Source organism: Stylophora pistillata, chromosome 12 (genome assembly GCF_964205215.1).
Source record: "Stylophora pistillata chromosome 12, jaStyPist1.2, whole genome shotgun sequence".
Lineage (NCBI taxonomy): Eukaryota > Metazoa > Cnidaria > Anthozoa > Scleractinia > Pocilloporidae > Stylophora > Stylophora pistillata.
This window is the reverse complement of record NC_142530.1, coordinates 188,163-208,615: the sequence shown is the minus strand read 5'-3', so window position 1 is coordinate 208,615 and position 20,453 is coordinate 188,163. Positions and strand designations below refer to the sequence as shown.

At 37.8% G+C, this 20,453-nt stretch overlaps 2 protein-coding genes and 1 pseudogene across 6 annotated transcripts in view; 1 reads left to right on the top strand and 2 right to left on the bottom strand.

Moving 5' to 3' along the window:
• LOC111327439 (transformation/transcription domain-associated protein) overlaps positions 1-11,286 on the bottom strand; it is a 64,516-nt gene extending 53,230 nt beyond the window's left edge. For all 5 annotated transcript variants that reach the window (XM_088739922.1, XM_022931624.2, XM_022931625.2 and 2 more), the window contains exons 1-14: positions 11,173-11,286; positions 9,905-10,024; positions 8,890-8,939; positions 8,438-8,513; positions 8,317-8,351; positions 7,961-8,032; positions 4,072-4,104; positions 3,873-3,956; positions 3,660-3,716; positions 3,226-3,393; positions 2,934-3,008; positions 2,720-2,808; positions 1,847-2,082; positions 510-736 (exon numbers count right to left, since the gene is read on the bottom strand). In XM_088739922.1, coding sequence (XP_088596048.1) covers positions 510-736; positions 1,847-2,082; positions 2,720-2,808; positions 2,934-3,008; positions 3,226-3,393; positions 3,660-3,716; positions 3,873-3,956; positions 4,072-4,104; positions 7,961-8,032; positions 8,317-8,351; positions 8,438-8,513; positions 8,890-8,939; positions 9,905-10,016 — 1,314 coding nt within the window. In that variant the 5' untranslated portion in view covers positions 10,017-10,024; positions 11,173-11,286. The remainder of the gene's footprint in view (positions 1-509; positions 737-1,846; positions 2,083-2,719; positions 2,809-2,933; positions 3,009-3,225; positions 3,394-3,659; positions 3,717-3,872; positions 3,957-4,071; positions 4,105-7,960; positions 8,033-8,316; positions 8,352-8,437; positions 8,514-8,889; positions 8,940-9,904; positions 10,025-11,172) is intronic.
• On the bottom strand, positions 4,502-7,333 carry LOC148718320 (uncharacterized; annotated as a pseudogene).
• A 71-nt stretch (positions 11,287-11,357) lies between the features above and the next one.
• Positions 11,358-20,448, top strand: LOC111327442 (testis-expressed protein 10). Its single transcript, XM_022931630.2, has 12 exons — positions 11,358-11,637; positions 12,063-13,573; positions 15,194-15,375; positions 15,629-15,806; positions 16,062-16,147; positions 16,427-16,502; positions 16,883-16,970; positions 17,259-17,336; positions 17,588-17,646; positions 18,197-18,438; positions 18,749-18,870; positions 19,612-20,448. Exons 1-12 carry the CDS (start codon positions 11,446-11,448, stop codon positions 19,705-19,707), a joined length of 2,910 nt encoding a protein of 969 aa, XP_022787365.2. The 5' UTR covers positions 11,358-11,445; the 3' UTR covers positions 19,708-20,448.
• Positions 20,449-20,453: the final 5 nt, after the last annotated feature.

Below are 20,453 nucleotides of genomic sequence, written 5' to 3'. Positions count from 1 at the left end.
TTTCCAAGTCAGTCCAATAAAATGCATTCCCAATTGCATTAACTGTTTTGGTCAACCTATTTGCATCTCCCCTCTCTTCTCCTCCATTTCCTTCTTTCCTGTTCCTCTTCTGTCATTTCATATCTTGTCCCTTCATTTCTCTTGTCATCTCTTTCCTTCCCTTCTTTTTTTATCTCTTCAGTTATCTATTCATCTCCTCTCTTCTCCCACATCCCTTCATTTTTCTTCTCTTCTCTTCCCTTCCCTTCATTTCTTGTTTCATCTCCTAAGTGGACAAGAAGAGCCACTGGGTGGCTCTTCTTGTCCACTGTTTCCAGATCGAATTGGAATTTAGAATGTTGGTTTCAACAGCTACAAATGTTGTACGTTAATTTTGTAGCTATCCACTTCACCCCAGAGGTGAGCTTGCCAACATTACTACAGGATCTGCATGTATACTTGCCAGTCAATTTACCACCCAAGTGAAAAAAGGCACAGTACTTGATTCATACTTGGCAATTTTCACTCACCTTACATGACATAGTTTGAATGCTAACAGGGAGTGAGTCATCATGTACATTCTTGGAGAACATATGAACTGCCAGCGACAGGTGAGGTAGGGGAAGGTGACTACGCACATGGTGAACCAGATCAGCCAAGGTACTGTATGCCAATGGACGTAAGGACTCTTTAGTGGTCCAACCTTTACCAATCAGGACTTCCTCATCAAAGAGTTGATCAATGTGAGGTACAAACCCTGTAGGAAAATTTGATTTAAGCTAAATGTAACAGAGGTACATGTAAGAGCAGCAGGAAAGGTTACATAGAAGTGTTAGAGGTGGTCATGGTCCATAACTACCACTGCTTATAACTGCTTTCCATGCATCAAGTGACCAAAAGTATGTATACTCTTCTTGCATGTGATAATTATAGTCTAAAATACAAGTATCCATTTTGTCCACTCTCCCCAACAATTCCCCAGTTCCCAATTACCGTAAATCCTCTATTAAGCCCCCCCTCTAATAGGCCACCCCCTCTAATAAGCTACCCCCTCTAATAAGCCACCGACCTCTAATAGGCCACTCCCCTCTAATAAGCCACTTCCCTCTAATAAGCCAACCCCCTGTAATAAGCCAACCCCCTCTAATAAGCCACCGACCTCTAATAGGCCACCCCCCTCTAATAAGCCACTTCCCTCTAATAAGCCACCCCCCTCTAATAAACCAACCCCTCTAATAAGCCACCCCCCTCGAATAAGCCACCTCCCTCTAATAGGCCACCCCCCTCTAATAAGCCACCCCCCTCTAATAAGCCACCCCCCTCTAATAGGCCACTCCCCTCTAATAAGCCACCCCCCTCTAATAAGCCACCCCCTTCGAATAAGCCACCTCCCTCTAATAAGCCACCCCCCTCTAATAAGCCACTCCCCTCTAATAGGCCACTCCCCTCTAATAAGCCACCCCCCTCTAATACGCCACTCCCCTCTAATAAGCTACCCCCCTCTAATAAGCCACCCCCCTCTAATTAGCCCACCCATCTAATAAGCCATCTCCCTTTAATAAGCCACTCCCCTCTAGTAAGCCATCACCCTCTAATAGGCCACCCCTCTAATAAGCCACTTCCCTCTAAATGTAAAATGAGGACAATTTTTGAATAAATACAACATATCATATCCTATTGTATCCTGGTAGTGAACATCACGCTTGACTAAACTACCCCCCCCCAGTAACTGAAATAAATAAGCCCCCCACAGGGGCTTATTAGAGGATTTATGGTATACTTCTGGGTGGAAGAGGATTTGGGGAAATAAAATGTCTTGCCCTTCTCTTCTGTGATGACTGTTTAGTCTTTGACAAAACCTGCTTACTTTTTCGAAGATCTGTGGCCAGAATATGTCTTGCAGCAATCAGCAGTTCCTTTCTGAGGTGAGCAACTTCGTGTGGGCAATACCGCAGCAGACCCAGCATTCCTCCTACCATGTTCTGTGAATATGTGTTGACCATATCTTGGTAAATCCTGATAATGTATGCCAAAAATGACAGTGTTTTGATCTGCGCTGCTACAAAGTCAACATACACCTCTTTGTTGAATGTGGGAGATTTTCTAAAAAATGAAAAAAGGAATAAAATGTCATCAGCATCCATGTACAACCATGGTTGGGTTGTTAACAACACTCAAGTTATGACCATCATCTTGGAGGATTACAGCTTTTAGAGCTGCAAGACTTTTTTCAATAACATTATTGAGTCTTTATATATACCATACACTTGTGTGCACCTGTGGTACAATTGTACAAGTGTGGGTAGTCCTTAAAAGAAGTGACATCTCCAAAACCTGGGCAAAGTCATCCCCAATTTCTAGGGAAGGGATCCATGGTGGAAAGCCCTTAATGAACTTTTGTGAAACAATTACTTTCTCCCTCTGTTTTGTAATGGAATACATGTCAATATGATAGGAGAATCCGATGGACTTTTAGAAATCACTAAGTAAACAGAAGTGTTTTTTCCATGCAACTATCCATCAAGTGAGGAGTTCTCTCTCTAGACTGCCATTTGAAAACGTCGTATACATGTACAAATATTCAACCCGATTAATGGCAGCTCTCCTTAATTATTGAATTACCCTAACCTGAACAATTGTTCAGGACAACCTTTACCTAAACAATCATACTATCTGACCAACTACACTGTACCACTGCTAGGTTGAAACTCGTGATAATCAGAGTAACACTGATTGTTACCTTGCTGCAAGAGAGGGTTGTAGAATAATGGTATTCATGATCAATGGGATGAAGTCTGCAACAACACTGTGGACATTCTGTTTGTATAACTGTGCAAAGAAAATGATGAAGGACATATCAATTCAAGCACACTTCATAGGCTTGACAAATGATGAAAAAACCAAGCTTACAGATGATTTAACATGACTATTAGTTAAAAAAAAAAAACATCTACCTGATACATGAGCACAACAATGATGGGTAACTCAGCCAGAACTTTGAGTGAATTCACTGCCTTTGGAATTGTTGTCTGAAGGAAAATTACATTAAATGTTCATTTATTACAAGTCATGTACATAATTATATAGCATATCATTACTTGATCATAAAAATGCATACAGTCTACATGTAATTATACTCAGTAAATTATGTGCACTTCTTGAACTAAGTATTTCAGTGATAATGGTGTTGTAATAACAGTCAGTATTTTTTTATTCAATTAAGTACTGGTGGATAAACCAACAAACCTGTTGTCCACTTTTACCACCCCCCACATCCCCAGTGTTCAGGGGGGAGGTGGTGGAGGCAGCTCCACTGTTTATCCCAGGGGTGGTAGTGGCAGTTGCAGCTGCAGCATTACCTTCTGGTGGTAAAAAGCCTGTAGCTGATATAGGAACTACATCAAAAAATTGTTTCTGCAAGCAAAAAAAGCAACCATATGAACATAAGTTATAACTTGTTTTGTAGTCATTAGCCTCAAGATGAAAACAGATGTAACTCCCATAATTACTACTTGTGGTTTGTTATCCTCCTCATACAACTGGTTAAGAGCAAATAGAAATGCAGTACCCAGGATTACTAAATAAATAATTTTATTATGCACAAAAAGTAATTTTTCATACATTTATTGTAAATATAGTCACCAAAACATGTAACACTGTACATTTTAAACTATTCTTACCACATTTGTTGGTAGATCTTTGTAAATTGTCTTCACAAACTGTAAAAAGTGTTGTATCTATAGCAAAAGAAATTCACGTAAATTATGATTATACATGTACCTTTATTATCATTATGTACCTTTATTATAATCATTATTGACAAAGGACCCAGTGTAGAATTATATGTTAGTCTCTGTAGAAAAAAAGGTACATGTTTATATGGCATGACTTGCCTCAGATTGTAAAGGTGGTCTGAACTGTTTGTGGAGTTCAATGATGATCCTCAAACACACCAACACATTCTCTTCATTTTCAATCTACATAAGAGGAAGGACTATCATTCATTATACAAAATACGTAAAATAAAGAATGACAAACATCATTTACAATTAAATTTTCTGTATATATATGCTTTACCCTTGACTTACTTACCTCCAGTAGATGAAACATCAACGACAATATGGACTGAAAAGAAAGACAAATGATTCAATAACTATTGACATTTTATGAATGTCATATTATATTTTTTGTGTGTGTATGAATTATATTAAAATCTGTAATGTAAAATTAATTGTAATTGTAAAATGTACTTTGTATATATGTGAGGGCCATATGTTAAGAAAACTTATATAAGTTAATATGTTACCCTCGTTAAATAAAGATGTATGTATGTATGCATGTATGGCTTTTTGATTGAAAGTTTAATTGAATTCAATTTCACAAGACATTAGTATGCTCTATATTCCCATTCTGCTTGCTGATGAAATGTGTTCACACATTAAAGCAATACACCATTTTACAGTTGTGTACTTAGTTGCCAAGCATTTGATTTGGAGTGAGGCTGAAGGTGACCGTGTTGTGATAGAGACCAGTATCTAGTTCGCATGATAACAAAATAATTTATATTAAAAAGGCAGCAATGTTTATATTATATGAAGGTCACCCTTAGCCTCACTCCTGTTCAATAGCTTGGAAACCAAGCCTGAAACTGTAAAATGGATTAGGGTTAGGGTTAGAAAGTTAAGAAAGCAATCAAGATTCTAGAACCTACAATCAATGTATGTGTTGCAGGTAAGTTTTTTTCTAAGGTAAATTTTATTTTTCACTAGGTAAAATTTTTTTAACCTTGGCAATTTTGCACCACAACATTTTTTTCACTTGCTATGGGGTAACTGTTTTTTTTTATTGATAACAATGATAGAGATATTGGGGTTTGTCAAGATAAGGATATAACAATCTGAGAGAGCAAGATCTTCACTGCAATTAGCCTGATTCTGTCAGTTAGTCAATCAGAGGATTAGATCTAGGTTAAGGGTTAAAGTTGAGGATTAGGTTTGGGGTTACGGATAAGGTTTAGGTTTAGGATTAGGGTCAGGGTTCAGATGTACTTGCAGATTGAGGAACAGAAAAAAGGAAGATAGGTTTTGAAAAAAAAATAAGATGGTTTGCTGTTGCTATAAAACACAACAAATATAAAAATAAACATGAAAGCAGTTTTATTTTCTATTGTTCCATTGCCATTTAACATGCTGCTGTAAACATCATTTCTTTAGTAGTTTCAAAAACAATATTTGGGCTTGAGCATTTTGTCAATCTTGAGGGGGAAATGAGAGTTGTTATTAAACCAAATTTGGTTGATATTCTTGCATATGTGTTTTCCATTTCAACTATTTTCCCAAATAGAACATTGGGATGAAGTGCAGTACTCTTATCAATCTTATCAATTTTGACACACGTAATCATTGACTTCAAATTTCTTTACACTCAGTCTTGCAGATTTCATTTTTTCATTGTATATATTTTGTTTTGGATTTGTTTGGCTTTTTATTTCTTTTCTGTTTTGAGATGAACTTTCTTCAGCTTTTCTTTTGCAGGTAGGATTGTTTACATCTGAGACTCTGGTAGGCTCCTCAACTTCTGTTTCAAATGTGTTCTCTGCACATTCATTTTCATCTTCACCTTCTTGTTGTCTATCTGCTTCCATAGAGGAACATTTTTGTGGTGATGGTGTTGTTGGCGTGCTTCTATGGGGAAGAATGCCGAAGACAAGTTCATATGGGCTTCTTGAAGTTGCTCTGTGTATTGTGACATTTCTCTTATAGGCAGCCTCTCCAGCAAATCTGCACCAGGTATTCAAGCTGACTTGTTTCTCCTTAGGGATGTTTGCTAAGCTTTCCTTAACAGTTCGGTTGTTTCTTTCAACCAGTCCCTGCATTTGTGGAGTTCTTGGAGCTTCATGAACTAGGTCAATTTTATGTTTATTGCAAAAGTCTATCATGTTCTTATTCTTGAATTCTCTTCCATTATCTGTGTGAAGCTTTTTGGGAAAGCCAATCTGCCAAAAGAGTTGGGTGACTGCTTCTAATACTTCCTCACTGGTTTTATGTGACAGAGGAAAAAGCCAGGAGAACTTGCTGTAATGATCAGTTGCATGTAAAAGCCAGTTGTGGTTTTTTTCCACAAGAACAATTCAAATTTCAAAAGTCTATCAAATCCAACTGTACGTGTGCCAGAAAATTACTTGCCTGTATTGGTTTCGTTATTGGCCGCTTCAAATGGTCTGTTACACTTTTTTGTTGTTGGTGTAGATGGCACAGACCAACAAATAGTGTTACAACATGTTGAGATATTTCTGCATGTGTTCTCTTTACAAATTCTTCAGTTTTATCTCTCCCATGGTGTGCAGTTGAAGAATGAGCTTGGGATAAAATGCCGTGAAGTTGGCTATTAGGTACCACAATTTTTCAGTCCTTGGACAAGATGTTGTCATTTTGAATGGTCCACTGTTTCCCCTTAATCGTCCCTACATCTGTCTTTATTAGTCCGAACTGCTCGTGATTCTTGGGTTCATTTTTGAGCCAGTACTTCGCATTCTCGTAAAATTTATCATCTATGTAGACAGTCAATTTACTGTTACTTTTTTTGGAGCCTTTAAGAGCATCTAACTTTTCGTAAAACCTGTCTTTAGTGACACAAAACGGTACACCCTCCATCGCTTTCTTTGCTTTTGATGATTAAGTCCCATTTTCATACAAGTGCGCATGTGCATGCATGTTTTGCATAAATTAAATTTTGACCAAGGTGAGTCTGGTACCAAAGAAAGAATAAATGGAAGAAAAAAGTGAGTATTTAGAACAAGGACTGTGTGGTATAGAGAAGAGTGTGATGGACAGGAAATCTAATCTGCTACGAAGGTCGTAGGTTCAATACGCAGAGGGTAAGTAATGCTTCTTTATTCTCAATGAAGTACTGGTATTAATATAAATGGAACTTAGTTATTATTTAATAAGCAGAATTGTGAGATAGTGAAAGAGTAGAGGTGGATAGAAGGAAAAAGGGACCAAGAGAGGAATGTGAAAGTGACATAATTAATTTTGTTAATTCCTCTCCATCTTTTAAGAACCCCCTAAAAATACCAGGCCCCTATTTTTCATCCACACCCCAGAAAATGAAGGCCCTTTTTTAGACAGTTGACTGAGTAAAAATTACGTGGTTAAAATAGAAAATACCTAGTTAAAAAATATATTTACCTAGTTAAAAAAAAAATTGCCTATGGAAAAATTTTAACTACAACATATGCCTTGCATGAGCAACTCTCTCACATAGTTTGTGCTCTCTAAAGTTCCCACATGTTTCATGCTATCTTCATATGTCCATGAAGGTCTACAAGTATATATATCTTATTACACGACTCGGGCAGTCAGAGGGCCACTAACTAAAATCGACCAATCAAAATGCTCTATTGCCGGTCCAATATTCTCTAAGTATTGGACCGGGCACTGTCCCAAATGGTCCCAAATGATACCACACTTGTGTCTCTTTAAACTTCAGTCGTATAATAAATCTCTTATTAACCAAGCTTGCTCGGGACCGTACTGGAAGAATATCGGCCCTCGGTCTTTTTTGTACGGACCGAGCTGCGCTCGGTCCGTACTGTCAAGACCTTGGGCTGATATTCTCCCAGTACAGCCCTCGCGCTTGGTTAATAAGATATATTTATTAACCAAGCGCGAGGGCCGTACTGGGAGAATATCGGCCCAAGGTCTTGACAGTACAGACCGAGCGCAGCGAGGTCCTTACAAAAAAGACCGAGGGCCGATATTCTTCCAGTACGGTCCAGAGCAAGCTTGGTTAATAAGAGATTTATTATACGACTGAAGTTCAAAGGGACACAAGTGCAGTATCATTCGGGACCATTCGGGACAGTCCCCGGTCCAATACTAAGAGAATATTGACCGGCAATAGAGCATTTTGATCGGTTGATTTTAGTTATTGGCCCTCTGACTGCCCGAGTCGTGTAATATAAAAACTTAGAACATACCTGGAAATGAGCTCTGAGCTGGTCATTGGTTGGTATACGATGCAGAATCTCAAGTAAAAGTTTTCTAAGTTGCTAAAGAAGAAGGTGTAAAAAAACAGTATAGGAACACTCTGTTAAACGCTATTTCACTACTTTGTTGTACATTGTGACTCTTACTGTGAAAACTAAGCAAACTGTAAAACTTTGACTTGATTCTCACTGTCCAATCATGTAGTGACCAAGTGAAGTAGCTCTTAATTGTTTATTGAAAAAAATTCTCCTTGCCAGCAGAATAGGAAATGTATAAAGAACAGTGTGGAGAATATAAACATTCTGATGTTAGGGAATAAAGGGTTACTAATAATATGTCAGCATACCTGCGAATGAAATTCAGCGACAAACTGTGGCTCTCCTGTAAAAAAAAAAAAACTTATAGCAAAAGATGCTGAATATAGCTTTCTGCACAAGGAAATGGTTCACAATAAAAGAGAATCTCACCTTCTTTAAGGTACTGTACAAATCTTGGTATTGAATGCTCCAAGAAAGCTGGATAACTTGAAGACTGGACAATAGTCTAAAGAAGTCAGATTAAAAAAATTCTGATAAATTCATGTAAATTTAATTATGGATAACATACCATCTCCTATGACTTGTGAATATATAAGTGCAATGCCCTGATGCTTGTTCTAAAACATTCACATATTGGTACTCAAGGTTGTCGCTAAGCATCAGCTGTCGGCAAAATATGCCGCAGGAAAAAGCAGTGATCACTAGGTGGATTTTTGGCCTGTGATTGCTTGGTAAAGCACAACATTTACAGGCACTTCCGAGGTTACGCACTTACAATAATTATTGTTCACCACTTTTGAGTCTCCTCACTTAAAATTAATATCAGTCAGCAGTGTAATTTCTTAGTAACTTGACTAAAAATTAAAACAAAAGGTACAAACCTCAAAGTTTTCACTGATTTCTTGTGCAGCCTTCAATTTTTTCTCTTCAGCTTTAAATAATAACACAAAGGAAGATTCTGAGTTAACTATACTGTAAGCAAATGTGCTTTAACCTATAACATATTTCAAACAGAAAATGAGGAAAGAAATTGCCTCTTTATAGCCACACCAACATATAGTCTATCAGCTTTCCAAACAAAATAACAGACTTAACATATGAATTTGTATCAGTCATACACAGTTTAACAAAACAGTACATTTTTACTCAAACTTGTATGAAGTTCATGAGCCCCTTTGAATTTATCACATACTACTGATAGTTATTCAGTGTGGACTATCACAACCTGACTTTTATTACAAACTTGACAAAATTATAAATGTGCAAGAATAGAGAATTATGCAATGGGCAAGGTGTGTAAATAAAACAAATGTCTTGAATGGGAAAAGGTTAGTAATAGCAGTCACATGACTAGCTCCCAGGTGCCAGATGTATAGTTTGAGAAAACCATCTTCAGCTTAAAAAAGGTTGCTAATCATTAAGTGGAGTCCCTGCTGGATGAAGATTAGTGCAGAAAAGCTCATGGAAGCAGATTAGGTTTATAGGATTATGATATCTTTGGCTATTCATTAACTATTCCTTGAAACAGTTTTTTCTCAGTACCTCCAGATCATTTAATAATTTTAATTTTTTTTTCACCAAACTGGAAATCAAGGTAAAAGCTTGGGAATAAGAGAAACAAGATTCGCAAAAATTAGGTTTTCAATAATCTTAATGTGTTTCACTCCACCAGTGGAAAAAAAAACACTTCTCTTTATGAAGATTTTCAACCTGTAGTGTCCTCCGGTTTCACTTAGAAGTAGGCTAGAATGAGCTCAGACTAACAACATGCAACACACGTGTTTGTGTCCACCACGTGTCCTCTTTTTTTTTAACTCCAATATATGCATATTTAATTAGTTGTTAACATTGACACTGAAATGGATCACACAACACAGTTACTGTTTTAATACTTACAAACAGAGGCTTCTGTTAGAATGTTTGTGTATGTGGTAAACATTTTGATGATGTTTGCTGGTCCAGCCTCCTGTGGAGATGTGACAGAGGCAGGACTTGCAGATGCTGCCATCTTGTCCACTGTAAAAACAGGAGAGTAATAATATATAGATTTAGCCAAGCCTAAAAGCAGAGCTCACCTTTTTTTTCCCGTACGTCTCAGCAACAAAACTAAAGCTCCTACTGTGGATAAAGTGCACGTTAATACAAGACTAAAACCGTGGCGTTGGCATGCCTGCGGTACAGTTGACTGTGCATGCTAAAAGTAGCACCTTGTACAGATGCCCGTACCGTGGTCATAAGTCAAATTTTTTTGGCTTGATGGGTTACTACTACTATTTTGTATAGTTATGGGACTACACTGTGCATGCTGCAAGCTCCACTATTATAAAACATGTTATGTTTTAGGATTTACTAGAGCATATGGAGCAACTGCTTCAGTACACCCACTAACAGGCCATGAAATTCTCAACATACAGTATGATGGTTTTCACTCTTTCATTCCCAAGATCTCCACTGTAAATGTTATTTCTCTTTATTGTTTGTCATACATGTCTCATAGTTTCTCCTCTAAGAATTTTGTGTTAAATCAATGCAAATCATATCCCCTTGCTGTAATCTTTCTATCTTCCCATCATCTTTCTGCATCAAATTGTATGTGTATCATAAGTCACTTTTTGGTTTCTTTTTGGAGCAAAAGGGTTAAGTGAATTAATTAAGTTAGCATTAAAGCTGACGCCCGTGAAATGTGACCGACTGGAAATCAACCATGTAACAATCTTATTCGTTGTGGATCAAAAACACTTCATAAATACTCTCTTAACCTACACACTTACACGAACCTATATGTATGATGAAGAGTTACTGGAAGTAAGACAACGATCAATAAATTACAGCCGTACTTGGCATTTACATATCATGTAGACACAACTTTGAATTATATTTGTGATTCAAAATGATTGTGCTGTCTTCCTCGCGACAAGAAATTCACAAAAGAAGGCTCCAAAATAGTTAGAAGCTACTTAAATAGTTGAAATACACCATTTGAATCTGATCGAGATGAAAATCTATGTACACTTTTATTCCATTTTGGAATCCATAACTTCTAAGCTTAACTCACAGCACGACAAGTCCAACTAACATTTTTCGGACAAAAGCTGTATAAATCCTTCCAGTCGACCTTTAAAATACTTACAAATAGCCAAAGTACAAAATAAAACAGTCAATACCTCAACAGAAACAAAATGATCAAATTATGAAAGCTCTTCTCCGAGAATACACCAACTCCATCTTTGTTCCCGCTATCACTCCTTTAGTGCAACTTACATGAAGATATCGCTTTCACAAGACCTTCAAACAGGAAGGTCTTCTTATACGCTTGCGTTAAAATTAACACCGCTGCTATGTTATTCGTTGGCGTCGCAGTTGCCCCAAACTTTTCGTCCTCTAAAGGACCTCAAAAGGCCATTTATGTGCTATATTTTTCCAATTCTCCAAGAAACATGGCTAAAAATAAAAGGAAAAGGAAACTTAAGGAACAGGACTTCCAGAAGGTGAAGTTTAAAGTTGGAAAGAAGCTTAAACCTGCGGATAATGCCACAGACTCTTCATTTAAATCAAGGGCGATCTTCATCCCAACTCAGCTTCATACACTCGACAATGTACCAACAAATCAAAGAAATCAAACCTTAAAGGTAGAGGAATTTCGACTTTAAATCATGCTTTGGTATAAGTGCGTACAATAGTGTAAATCCTATGGGCTCGGTCGCATCTGAGTTCAGGCTTATGATGACATCGCACGTGGCTGCACAGGTAGCCCAAGGTCGCTTAGCCTTTTTAAATGTGAACGTCGCTTCTTAACCGAAATATCTGAAACAATTTTGAATTTGTGTAGCATAGACATTTACATGTTTAAGTTGGTGTCACAAGTTTGGGTAACCTGTGGTGGCTGTCACAGTTGAGTTCCCATAACCAATTTACAAAGAAATCGGTGTTGCAACCAGAGGTGAGAATCTGCAGTCAGATCTTGGGAGTTAGAGGTTTGATAAAGGGCGTAAGTTTCTAAAGTTCTTAAAGTTAAAAAATTCTTAACCTGGTTTATCCTCTGTTTATTTCATAGGATTTACTTGCCCAAGTGGGTCATTATAGTGTGAATACAAGGCAGGAAGCACTAGGAGGTCTTAAGGATCTCCTCCACCATCATGAGAATCTCCTACAAGAAAATCTGGGAATTGTTATCAAAAAAGTCTGTGAGAAAATGTCAGATAGTGACCCTTCAGTCAGACAGTCTCTTCTACTGTTACTCTGTTTCATATTCCCACTAGTTTCACAAGAAAAGATGGCACCATTTTCTGCGCTAGTGATTGCTCATTTAAGTTGTGCTATGACGCACATTTATGATGACATACAACATGACTCCCTTGGATTTCTTGAGCTTTGTCTCCGTTATTTTCCCAGTCTCATGGTTGGAAGCTCTTCACAGCTGATTCAAAACTTTGTGAGTATGATTTCACATCAGAACATTTCAGGTACAAAGCAGTCCAACAGACTACAGCATAAAGCGGGAAAAGGACTTGCTGTGAATCCAAAGGGGAAACTTTCTTCCTTAAGGTCACGTCTAAAAGTTCTTCAACAATTATTGGCATTGTTGAAAGCCTTGGAATCTTCTTCCAGTTCCAGTCGAGAAGACACGCCACTGTCATCAGCAAGCCTGGTTAAGTTACCATGTAAAAAACAAATAATTTATTTTGACAAGAAAAAGCCAACTCAAATCCAGGTTTTAGAACATTCAGTTCAAGAACCAACTTTACATCCCTTTAGTTTTGACAATAGCTCAGCAGCTACAGCATTAAACACAGAAAGTAAAAACAATATTTTAACAGATGGACAGATGGTAAAGGATTTCATGGAAGTCATTGTGCCTTTATTACTGGAATGTTGGATTGAGTGTAGCCCTGCTCAAATGACAACTGGTCTACCAAACAGTATGGTGTCTTCCTCGTCTATTAATGTCATGTTAGCTGTGACAGAAATTCTTAAAATTGTCTTGAAAGCAGCTCAGGAAAAACAAACAAATGCTGAAGTCTCTGAAATGCACAAACCTGGAGACAACTTACTGGATGTTTATTTCAAAGATGTCAATCAGCATTTGATGAGTTTCTTTCCATTTTCAGTCTCAGATGCACCAATGTTGAAGAGAGGAAGGAGAAAGCTAGAAAAGGTTTCTCAGCAAGCTGCAGGAGAGAACTCCAGTGCATCTGTGTTAACCCTAAACCTGAAAATTTGTGAAGTCATGATGCTCTTTGTGATGAACGGCCCTGCTGTGCAGAAGAACTATCATGCTATAGTCCACAGGCTGGAAGAGTTCGTCATTGAATCCCTAGAGTTAAAAGTGTCAGGTGGCGCTGCAGGCCAACAGTTTCAGACAGATCATGTGGAGAGCTTGGTTGCCTTTGCTGATCAAATTCTTCAATATCACAACAGTTGTATGAAAGTGGGTATTCCAAGCAAACCAGGAGAACTTCTCAATGCAACGTTCAGTTTGTATCAGTCAAGTCACATTAAGTCTGGGATCAAGAGAGTGTTGATTACTTTCTTTGCAAGTCTTGTTTTCCAGGAGAACATGTCAAAGTGAGTTTTTATTTGGCTTGTTGTTGTACTATGGTGGCCGAGAACTGCCATTAAAAATATTCAAATTTATAGGAATTATTTTTGTTATTTTTTTTCAATTTCGATTTATTTCTCATTTTTCTTTTTAAAATAAAAGCGAGTGAAAGTAAAATGTGAAATAGAAATAAAATGAAACCAAAGATAAATCAAATCAAATCAAAATTGAATACTACCTGATCGAGTGCTGCCACTAGTTTTGTTTTTTTTTTTTCGCGGTCAGAAAAAAAAAATTTCTTCGTGGCCGAACGCTGCCACATGGCCAAGGGCTGCCAAACAAACCCAGAATTCTTTGCAGGATGCCTTTCAAGATTCTAGTATGGCGGATGCCGCATGGAAAACTTAAAAGAGAAAGTGACTGTGAAAAGAGGGAAGAAGTGTGATGCAGGAGATACAACACATAAATTAATTAAAGGAAAGGAGCTGTATAATAATAACTGTCGAATTCAACGAAGAATAAGAGCCATTTGCTCACAGTGGGTTTTGCAATGCATACAAAGCAACCACAAAGCACCCACAGTTTAAGGGGACTACCAGGGTAATTAAAAGATACCTTCCTGATGCTGTGAAGGGAATAAATGACATTGGGCAAACTGTCCAATAACACACCCAAAAGGCGGTTCAGATGCATCTTCTTGCAAGGAATTTTGCTCGCCAGTTGGAATGAAAAATCATTGCAAAACATGCATTTGGAGAGGTTCTAAGGTATAGAAAGATCTACTACGGTGAAGATGATAAAGGAGAATTTGTGACTGTCGAGGAGATTATTGATGGACAGTTTACCAAGTACTTAAACAATACTTGTGATTGTTGTGTCGAGGAAACAGATGTTATGGGTCAGAGGGCTCAATGTCTAACCCATTTTTCTCATGAAAAGTCAGACAAAAAACTCATGCTGCTAGACATACAAGGACATGGGTATGAGTTATTTGACTCAGAAATTGCTTCTCATGAACTTTTTGATGGTAGTGCATTCTGGGTTTGTTTGGCAGCCCTCGGCCATGTGGCAGTGTTCGGCCACGAACAAACTTGTTTTTCAGACCGCGAAAAAAAAAAAAAAACTAGTGGCAGCGCTCGGCCGGGTAGTATTTAAGTTTGATTTGATTTCATTTATCTTTGGTTTCATTTTATTTCTATTTTACATTTTACTTTCACTTGCTTTTATTTTAAAAAGAAAAATGAGAAATAAATTGAAATTGAAAAAGAAAAATTCCTATAAATTTGAATATTTTTAATGGCAGTTCTGGGCCACCATACTGTACTATGTAAATGCCATATTTTTGGGACACATACAGATAAGGTAAAGGGGCATAAAGTTTCTAAAGAAACTGTGCTGCTGTGTCAGTGAAGAATATTTCAAGACAATTTAGTTTCATCAACTGAGTTAACAATGTAAATTGAGTGGCAACATTCGATTATCTTTATAGTAACACCCAAGTACACTGTATTATCTGAGAGGTGCTACATCAATCCTAGTCTAAACCTGAATTTCTTTAAACATCTTTTCTGCAGTAACCAGTCTCTTGTGATTTCCCTCTCTTATGTCATGCTGAAGTAATTCGATCAAACAATCTTTCATGACAGGCTTTTTGAGTTACATAAACCTGTTGAGAAATGGCTTCTTGGATTGCCTGGCCTGTTAGTACAATTGAAGGATACCACCCCTGGCTTGACAGAACTTGTTTTAAGAGTCATGAAAAAGGCGGTTGTTCAAGGTATCCTACAATCAGATGACAAAGTGTTGGCTCAGCTGGCCAGTTTCTTCTGTAAGTGTTTAGACAATGCATAATATTATCTCTGACTGTGTTATGTGATTATACAGTGAGTATAGTTCAGAGAAGGACCATTTCCTTTATTCTTGTAACTTTAATGTGTGATTCTGGGCTGGTATTGTAAGGAGAAATTGGTTACTTATCACTTTTAGTGGTTTAAGGGTTAAAGATGCCCCCAGCCTTTAAAAATCTCATGAAACTGGTACAGATAGTTTCACCTCATAACCTACATGCATTTTCTAATTAGCCAAGGACAGAGGCTCATTTTCAAAACTGAGCGATGAGATTCAACGCTTGGCAGTAGAGCTGTTGTTTCACCTCCCATCACTGGATGATCGCTTGTTGGCAAACATTGTATCATGCTGTCATGGAGGCCAAGTTGGTGTGGCAATAATTCAATACCTTCTCCAAGTCTTGCTTTACAGGTTTGTAAGCATGGAACAACATTTCTTTGACTATTCAAGATACTTTACAACATTATTTTGATTTAGACAGCAGTTTTCCCAAGACAACACCATGAAGAGGCTTTCACTTTAACTCAAACCTGTAGATCTGGAGTGTAGTAATTGTCAACCACTAGTCCACTGCCTTTTTCAGACTTGTTGATAGATTCTCATTTAATTTAGTTTTTAGTTTTGATAATTGATTTAAACAGTTCACATTTGTGTACAAATATACAGGTCTCCAAGTTATGAAGGAGCTGTGTCTCACCCTGCTGCATTCACCTTTGAAGTGTACATGAGTGTCCTTCTTGGTATAGCAATAGGTATGTATTAATTTGGTTTGATTAAGACCTCCTGCCCTGCAGAACCAGTTGTGATAACTTCTACCCCCCCTTCCCTGGCTATCCTTCAATTGTTATGCCTCATTCAGCATAGCATACTTAGAAGGTGTGGGGGGGGGGGGGGCTTGTCAAGAGATTCTGATATCAAGATTGTTCTAAAGCTTAGAGTTCGACTTTATCTTACCATGTTTTGTCTAATACTGTGGCCTGGCTATGATCTAGCACAAGTAGAACAACTTGCTCTTGTTGTTGTCTTGGCAGGATATTCCAAAGACCAACTAAGCGATTATCAAGATGTGAATAAACAGGCCGAAACTTGTAAGGTCACTGATTTCATGTAAGGAGAATTTGCAGTCTCATCACAATTTTCAATTGAGAGTTGAAAGTAATCCGAGATTGCACTGATTTTGCCGTGCTCCACTCTTTGATTGGTCCAGAAACCTCGCGCCACTCTCAATCAATCAGATTCAAAGCTTAAACCAATCACAACTTGGTGGCCAGAGTTTTCCTGCACTTTAGGCAGTTTGATTTGGTTTACTTAAGTTCTCATTGGCTCATAAAGGTATTTTCTTTTCTCCTGATTGGCTGTTATAATAAGTTTCACTTTGGTTTTACAACACTTAATTGAAAAGCCCTCCATCAATTGACAAAAACAAACTGAGTATTTATTATTTTACACATATCAGCCATTTAGAATGATTCCTTGTTGCTCTTTAGAGGCTGCAACTTTTCTATTTTAGAAGAAAATAAAGGAAAAGAGATTGATGAAGCTAACATGTGGCAGAGCCAACAAAGGAAACTACAGGTATGTTGTAACTTGAAATTCTTTACCATTTACAATTCATCCATAACCCTTTGACCCCTAACAGTGACCAGCATCTAATTTCTCCCTACAATATCACCCCTGAATCACACATTAAGGTCAGGAGAATAAAGGAAATGATCACAAATTAAAGAAGCTCTTGATTGTTAAAGAATTTCTCTTTAGTTGCACCTTAAGAAAATGTATAGAGAACAGTATGGAGAGTTTGGATATTGAAGTTAGGGTGGAAAGGGTCAATGTTAATTTACATTTTGCTCTTTGCAATTTCAGGGAGTTTTCCAGTGTTTCAGACAATGTCCATTCAACATATTGCTGCCACTGATGAGCCAAGAATTGGAACAGCTTCTAGTATGATTCTATGTTTTCTCTTGATTGATTAAAACGTGTGATGTTTGAATGAAGATTGCGTCCAGAAAAACGCTGTAACGCTTACAGTATTGTACATTTCTTTTTTTTATTATCACATTCTATTAGAGAGCATCTCAATTGTGTGTTGAAACATAGTTAATGGAGGAATCGCGCGTGGGCTCTGCTTCATATTGAAAGAAAAAGCGTTGGGATCAAGTTTTATGTCTTATGGTTTACTCATTTTTCTTCAGCTTGATTATAAAGTTCTCCCCTTGAGTGCAGTACACAGTATTCTGTGCGTAGTGAGATGGTAAGTGTTTAAACCTGAACGAAATGTAATTTTGATGTGCTATTTGTTACCTACTCTGTAGTTCACAATTACTACAACGTATATCATAACATGTAAAAATTGCTTTTCTAGACCGCAAACATTCTCCTTGTCAGTAAGGACATGTACGAGAATAATTTTTCTCGTCTGGAATCGATGTCTGGGAAAGAATTCATACTCTTCCTCTCCAATAATCTAACCTGAGAAAAAACCGTGGTTTTTTGCGCTTTCCAGATGCGCTGCAAACAAACGGCAAAATGACTTATATAGAAGCAAGCGCAAGGCGAACATGAAGGTCCTGTCACGTGCCAGAAGAGGATTGCGCACCTATCCCCTCCCATCCCTAGCCCTACTCCCCACTCATACCAGTTCCTCCGCCGTTTTTTCCTTCCCGCTCTCTTCTTCGCCCTACCCTTGACCAGAGGTCCTATTCAAAGTTCTCCCTTCTATCGTTGATATTGTATGTGTTATGAATTGGTTTTTTTTTGTTTGTGTTTTCATCACCAGCGCTTTAAATCTATCTTATTTCTAGTGTGGTGCAGTTAACTTCAGACACCGGCTCTACAGACAGAAATTGCCTTTTCCCAACCTTCTTGTTTCAAGCTCTAACACAATTGACGCTGATTGGTTTAAAGCACTCCACGAGCAAATCTTTTTCAATCAGTGAGCAGAAACTGAGGAGCGAAGATTTGTTTGTCGAAGCTGTTGAGTTGTTATGTGCGGTGCCACAAATGATGCTGGAGATATTGTCGCATTTGTTGGCAGTCCTTTCAGGTATGAAACGATGAGAGTTGGGGTAGCCTGTGGGCAGGCCCTCGTTATTAGAGAGGTTTAGCACTGAGTTTACGTGAACCTTGAACGGCAAGAGTGACCGCGGAACTACGATTTTCCTGCCTTTTTTTTTCACGCATACATTCCCAATTGACAAGTGATTTTCTGCAGTGGTGGTGTTGAATTTAAAACACGGCGATACAGCCATAATCACACTCGGTCTATTTGTAACCTTAGAGAGATGGCTAATTTTTCGTCCACTAGAGGATTTATTGGCCTTTAATCGATGAAATTCTCTTAATTTCTACATTAGATAATTCAGAGTCTGTAAGGGAGACCTGCACTGGTATATTCACCAAGCTGTTCAGCTGTAAAGTGCGAAAACTTCTCCTTCAGTCACCCGACCCTGTGCATCTTTTGGTTCAGCGTGTCTTGGTATGTCATTAGTGCACATCTTTTAAAACATAATTCAAAGGCGCGGCGAAACAAACGAATCAGAGGACTAGAACGAGTGGACCTAACTCTCCTCAGTCCCCTCTCCTTTTCTCCTGTAGAATTTGTTTGGATAGACCGGTACCAAGATTATTTAATACAAGCTAGAGGGGAACGGGCCACTGACCGTAGAGAAGATTTACACTAACTTGAAAACTTCTAAGTAATCGGAACATCTTTCTGTGAAATAGACTTCACAATTGTTCTGAGTTAGTGATAAACAGTATTGTATTGTGTTGTTGACGAGTAAACATATTTTTTGCCGAAGCTGAAGTTATTGAAATTATTGATTTGCGAAACATGAAACACTGAAAAATCACAATATTTTGCGACAAACGAGTTCAATTATTGTTTTATCATTCCATTATCGAGTTTCTTTCCCAATAAACTTGGGGAACACTCTCAATCTGATAGCGAAGAGAAGCCATCAGACATTCGCCGTGAAGGTGCGTGGGAAGAACCACGCATGAGCAGAATTGTGTTTGCTACGTAACACAATTAGACGGTGTTACGCATGAGTAGACCGTTTATTTGTAAGCTGTTATTTACAGGTCGCGTGCTGGTGTTATGGCCAATGAAAACGGAGTAAAACCGCTCGGAGTAATAATTCGTAGTGTTTGTTTAGTTTTCTTTTTTTAACATAAATCAGCTCATCACGCAAAATTCTGTTTTTTGCCTCTGCAGAACACAGACATTTCAAGTGCTTTCCGAAAACAGTGGTTTGCTGATCTGCAATATCAGTATTCCTTATTCAAAGCTGAAGCTGGCCAAACACGATAACTGCAGAGCAACACTCTCTTGGCCAGTATTAACACTTCCAATATGTTGGACTGACAGATCAGTTTTCAATAAAGTTTTGTTCAAATCTCATAGAGTAGACGCATAGTGTTAATTGTTATGCATGGAGCTGTATTTGATGTTATCACTTTCAAGGGAAAATTAAAAATAGCAGATAGGATGACCTCAGCAAGTTAATTGTCATATGATTTTGTAAGAAAGAACCAACGGTATATTGTTATGGTATATTGTAAATATGGTATATTGTTATGGTAATGGTATATTGTAAAGTAACAATTGATTAACTTGGGTGATGGAACACCTAAATTAGTGGGTCAAGCAGATAATTTTGTTCGAGTAAAGTCTGTTTGTGTTTTGAGCTTCAGTTTTCGCGCGGGGATGTACAGCATTTCATAAATGAAGTATTTTGACCAAATGCACAATCATTGCAGGCAGGTGTCTGCTGAATTAAATAGAGTGAGACATTTGATAAGACTCGGAGTAGATTCATATGTCGTTTTTGTTAAAAAAAAAAAATTCGTAGCTGTCATTGTGTGTTTACCTGGGATACTGTTATCAGTTGTTCATGAGAAATCTCAGCTTCGTCGCCGGTTTGTTCACTCCATGATCCCTTTCTTCATTCAGAAGATAAGGAACGTATTTTATAATTTGAAACATTGGGTTTTTTTTTTTTTTTTTTGGGACCACGCGTTGTAAATTAATACAGACAACATACTTTGAGAATTGGT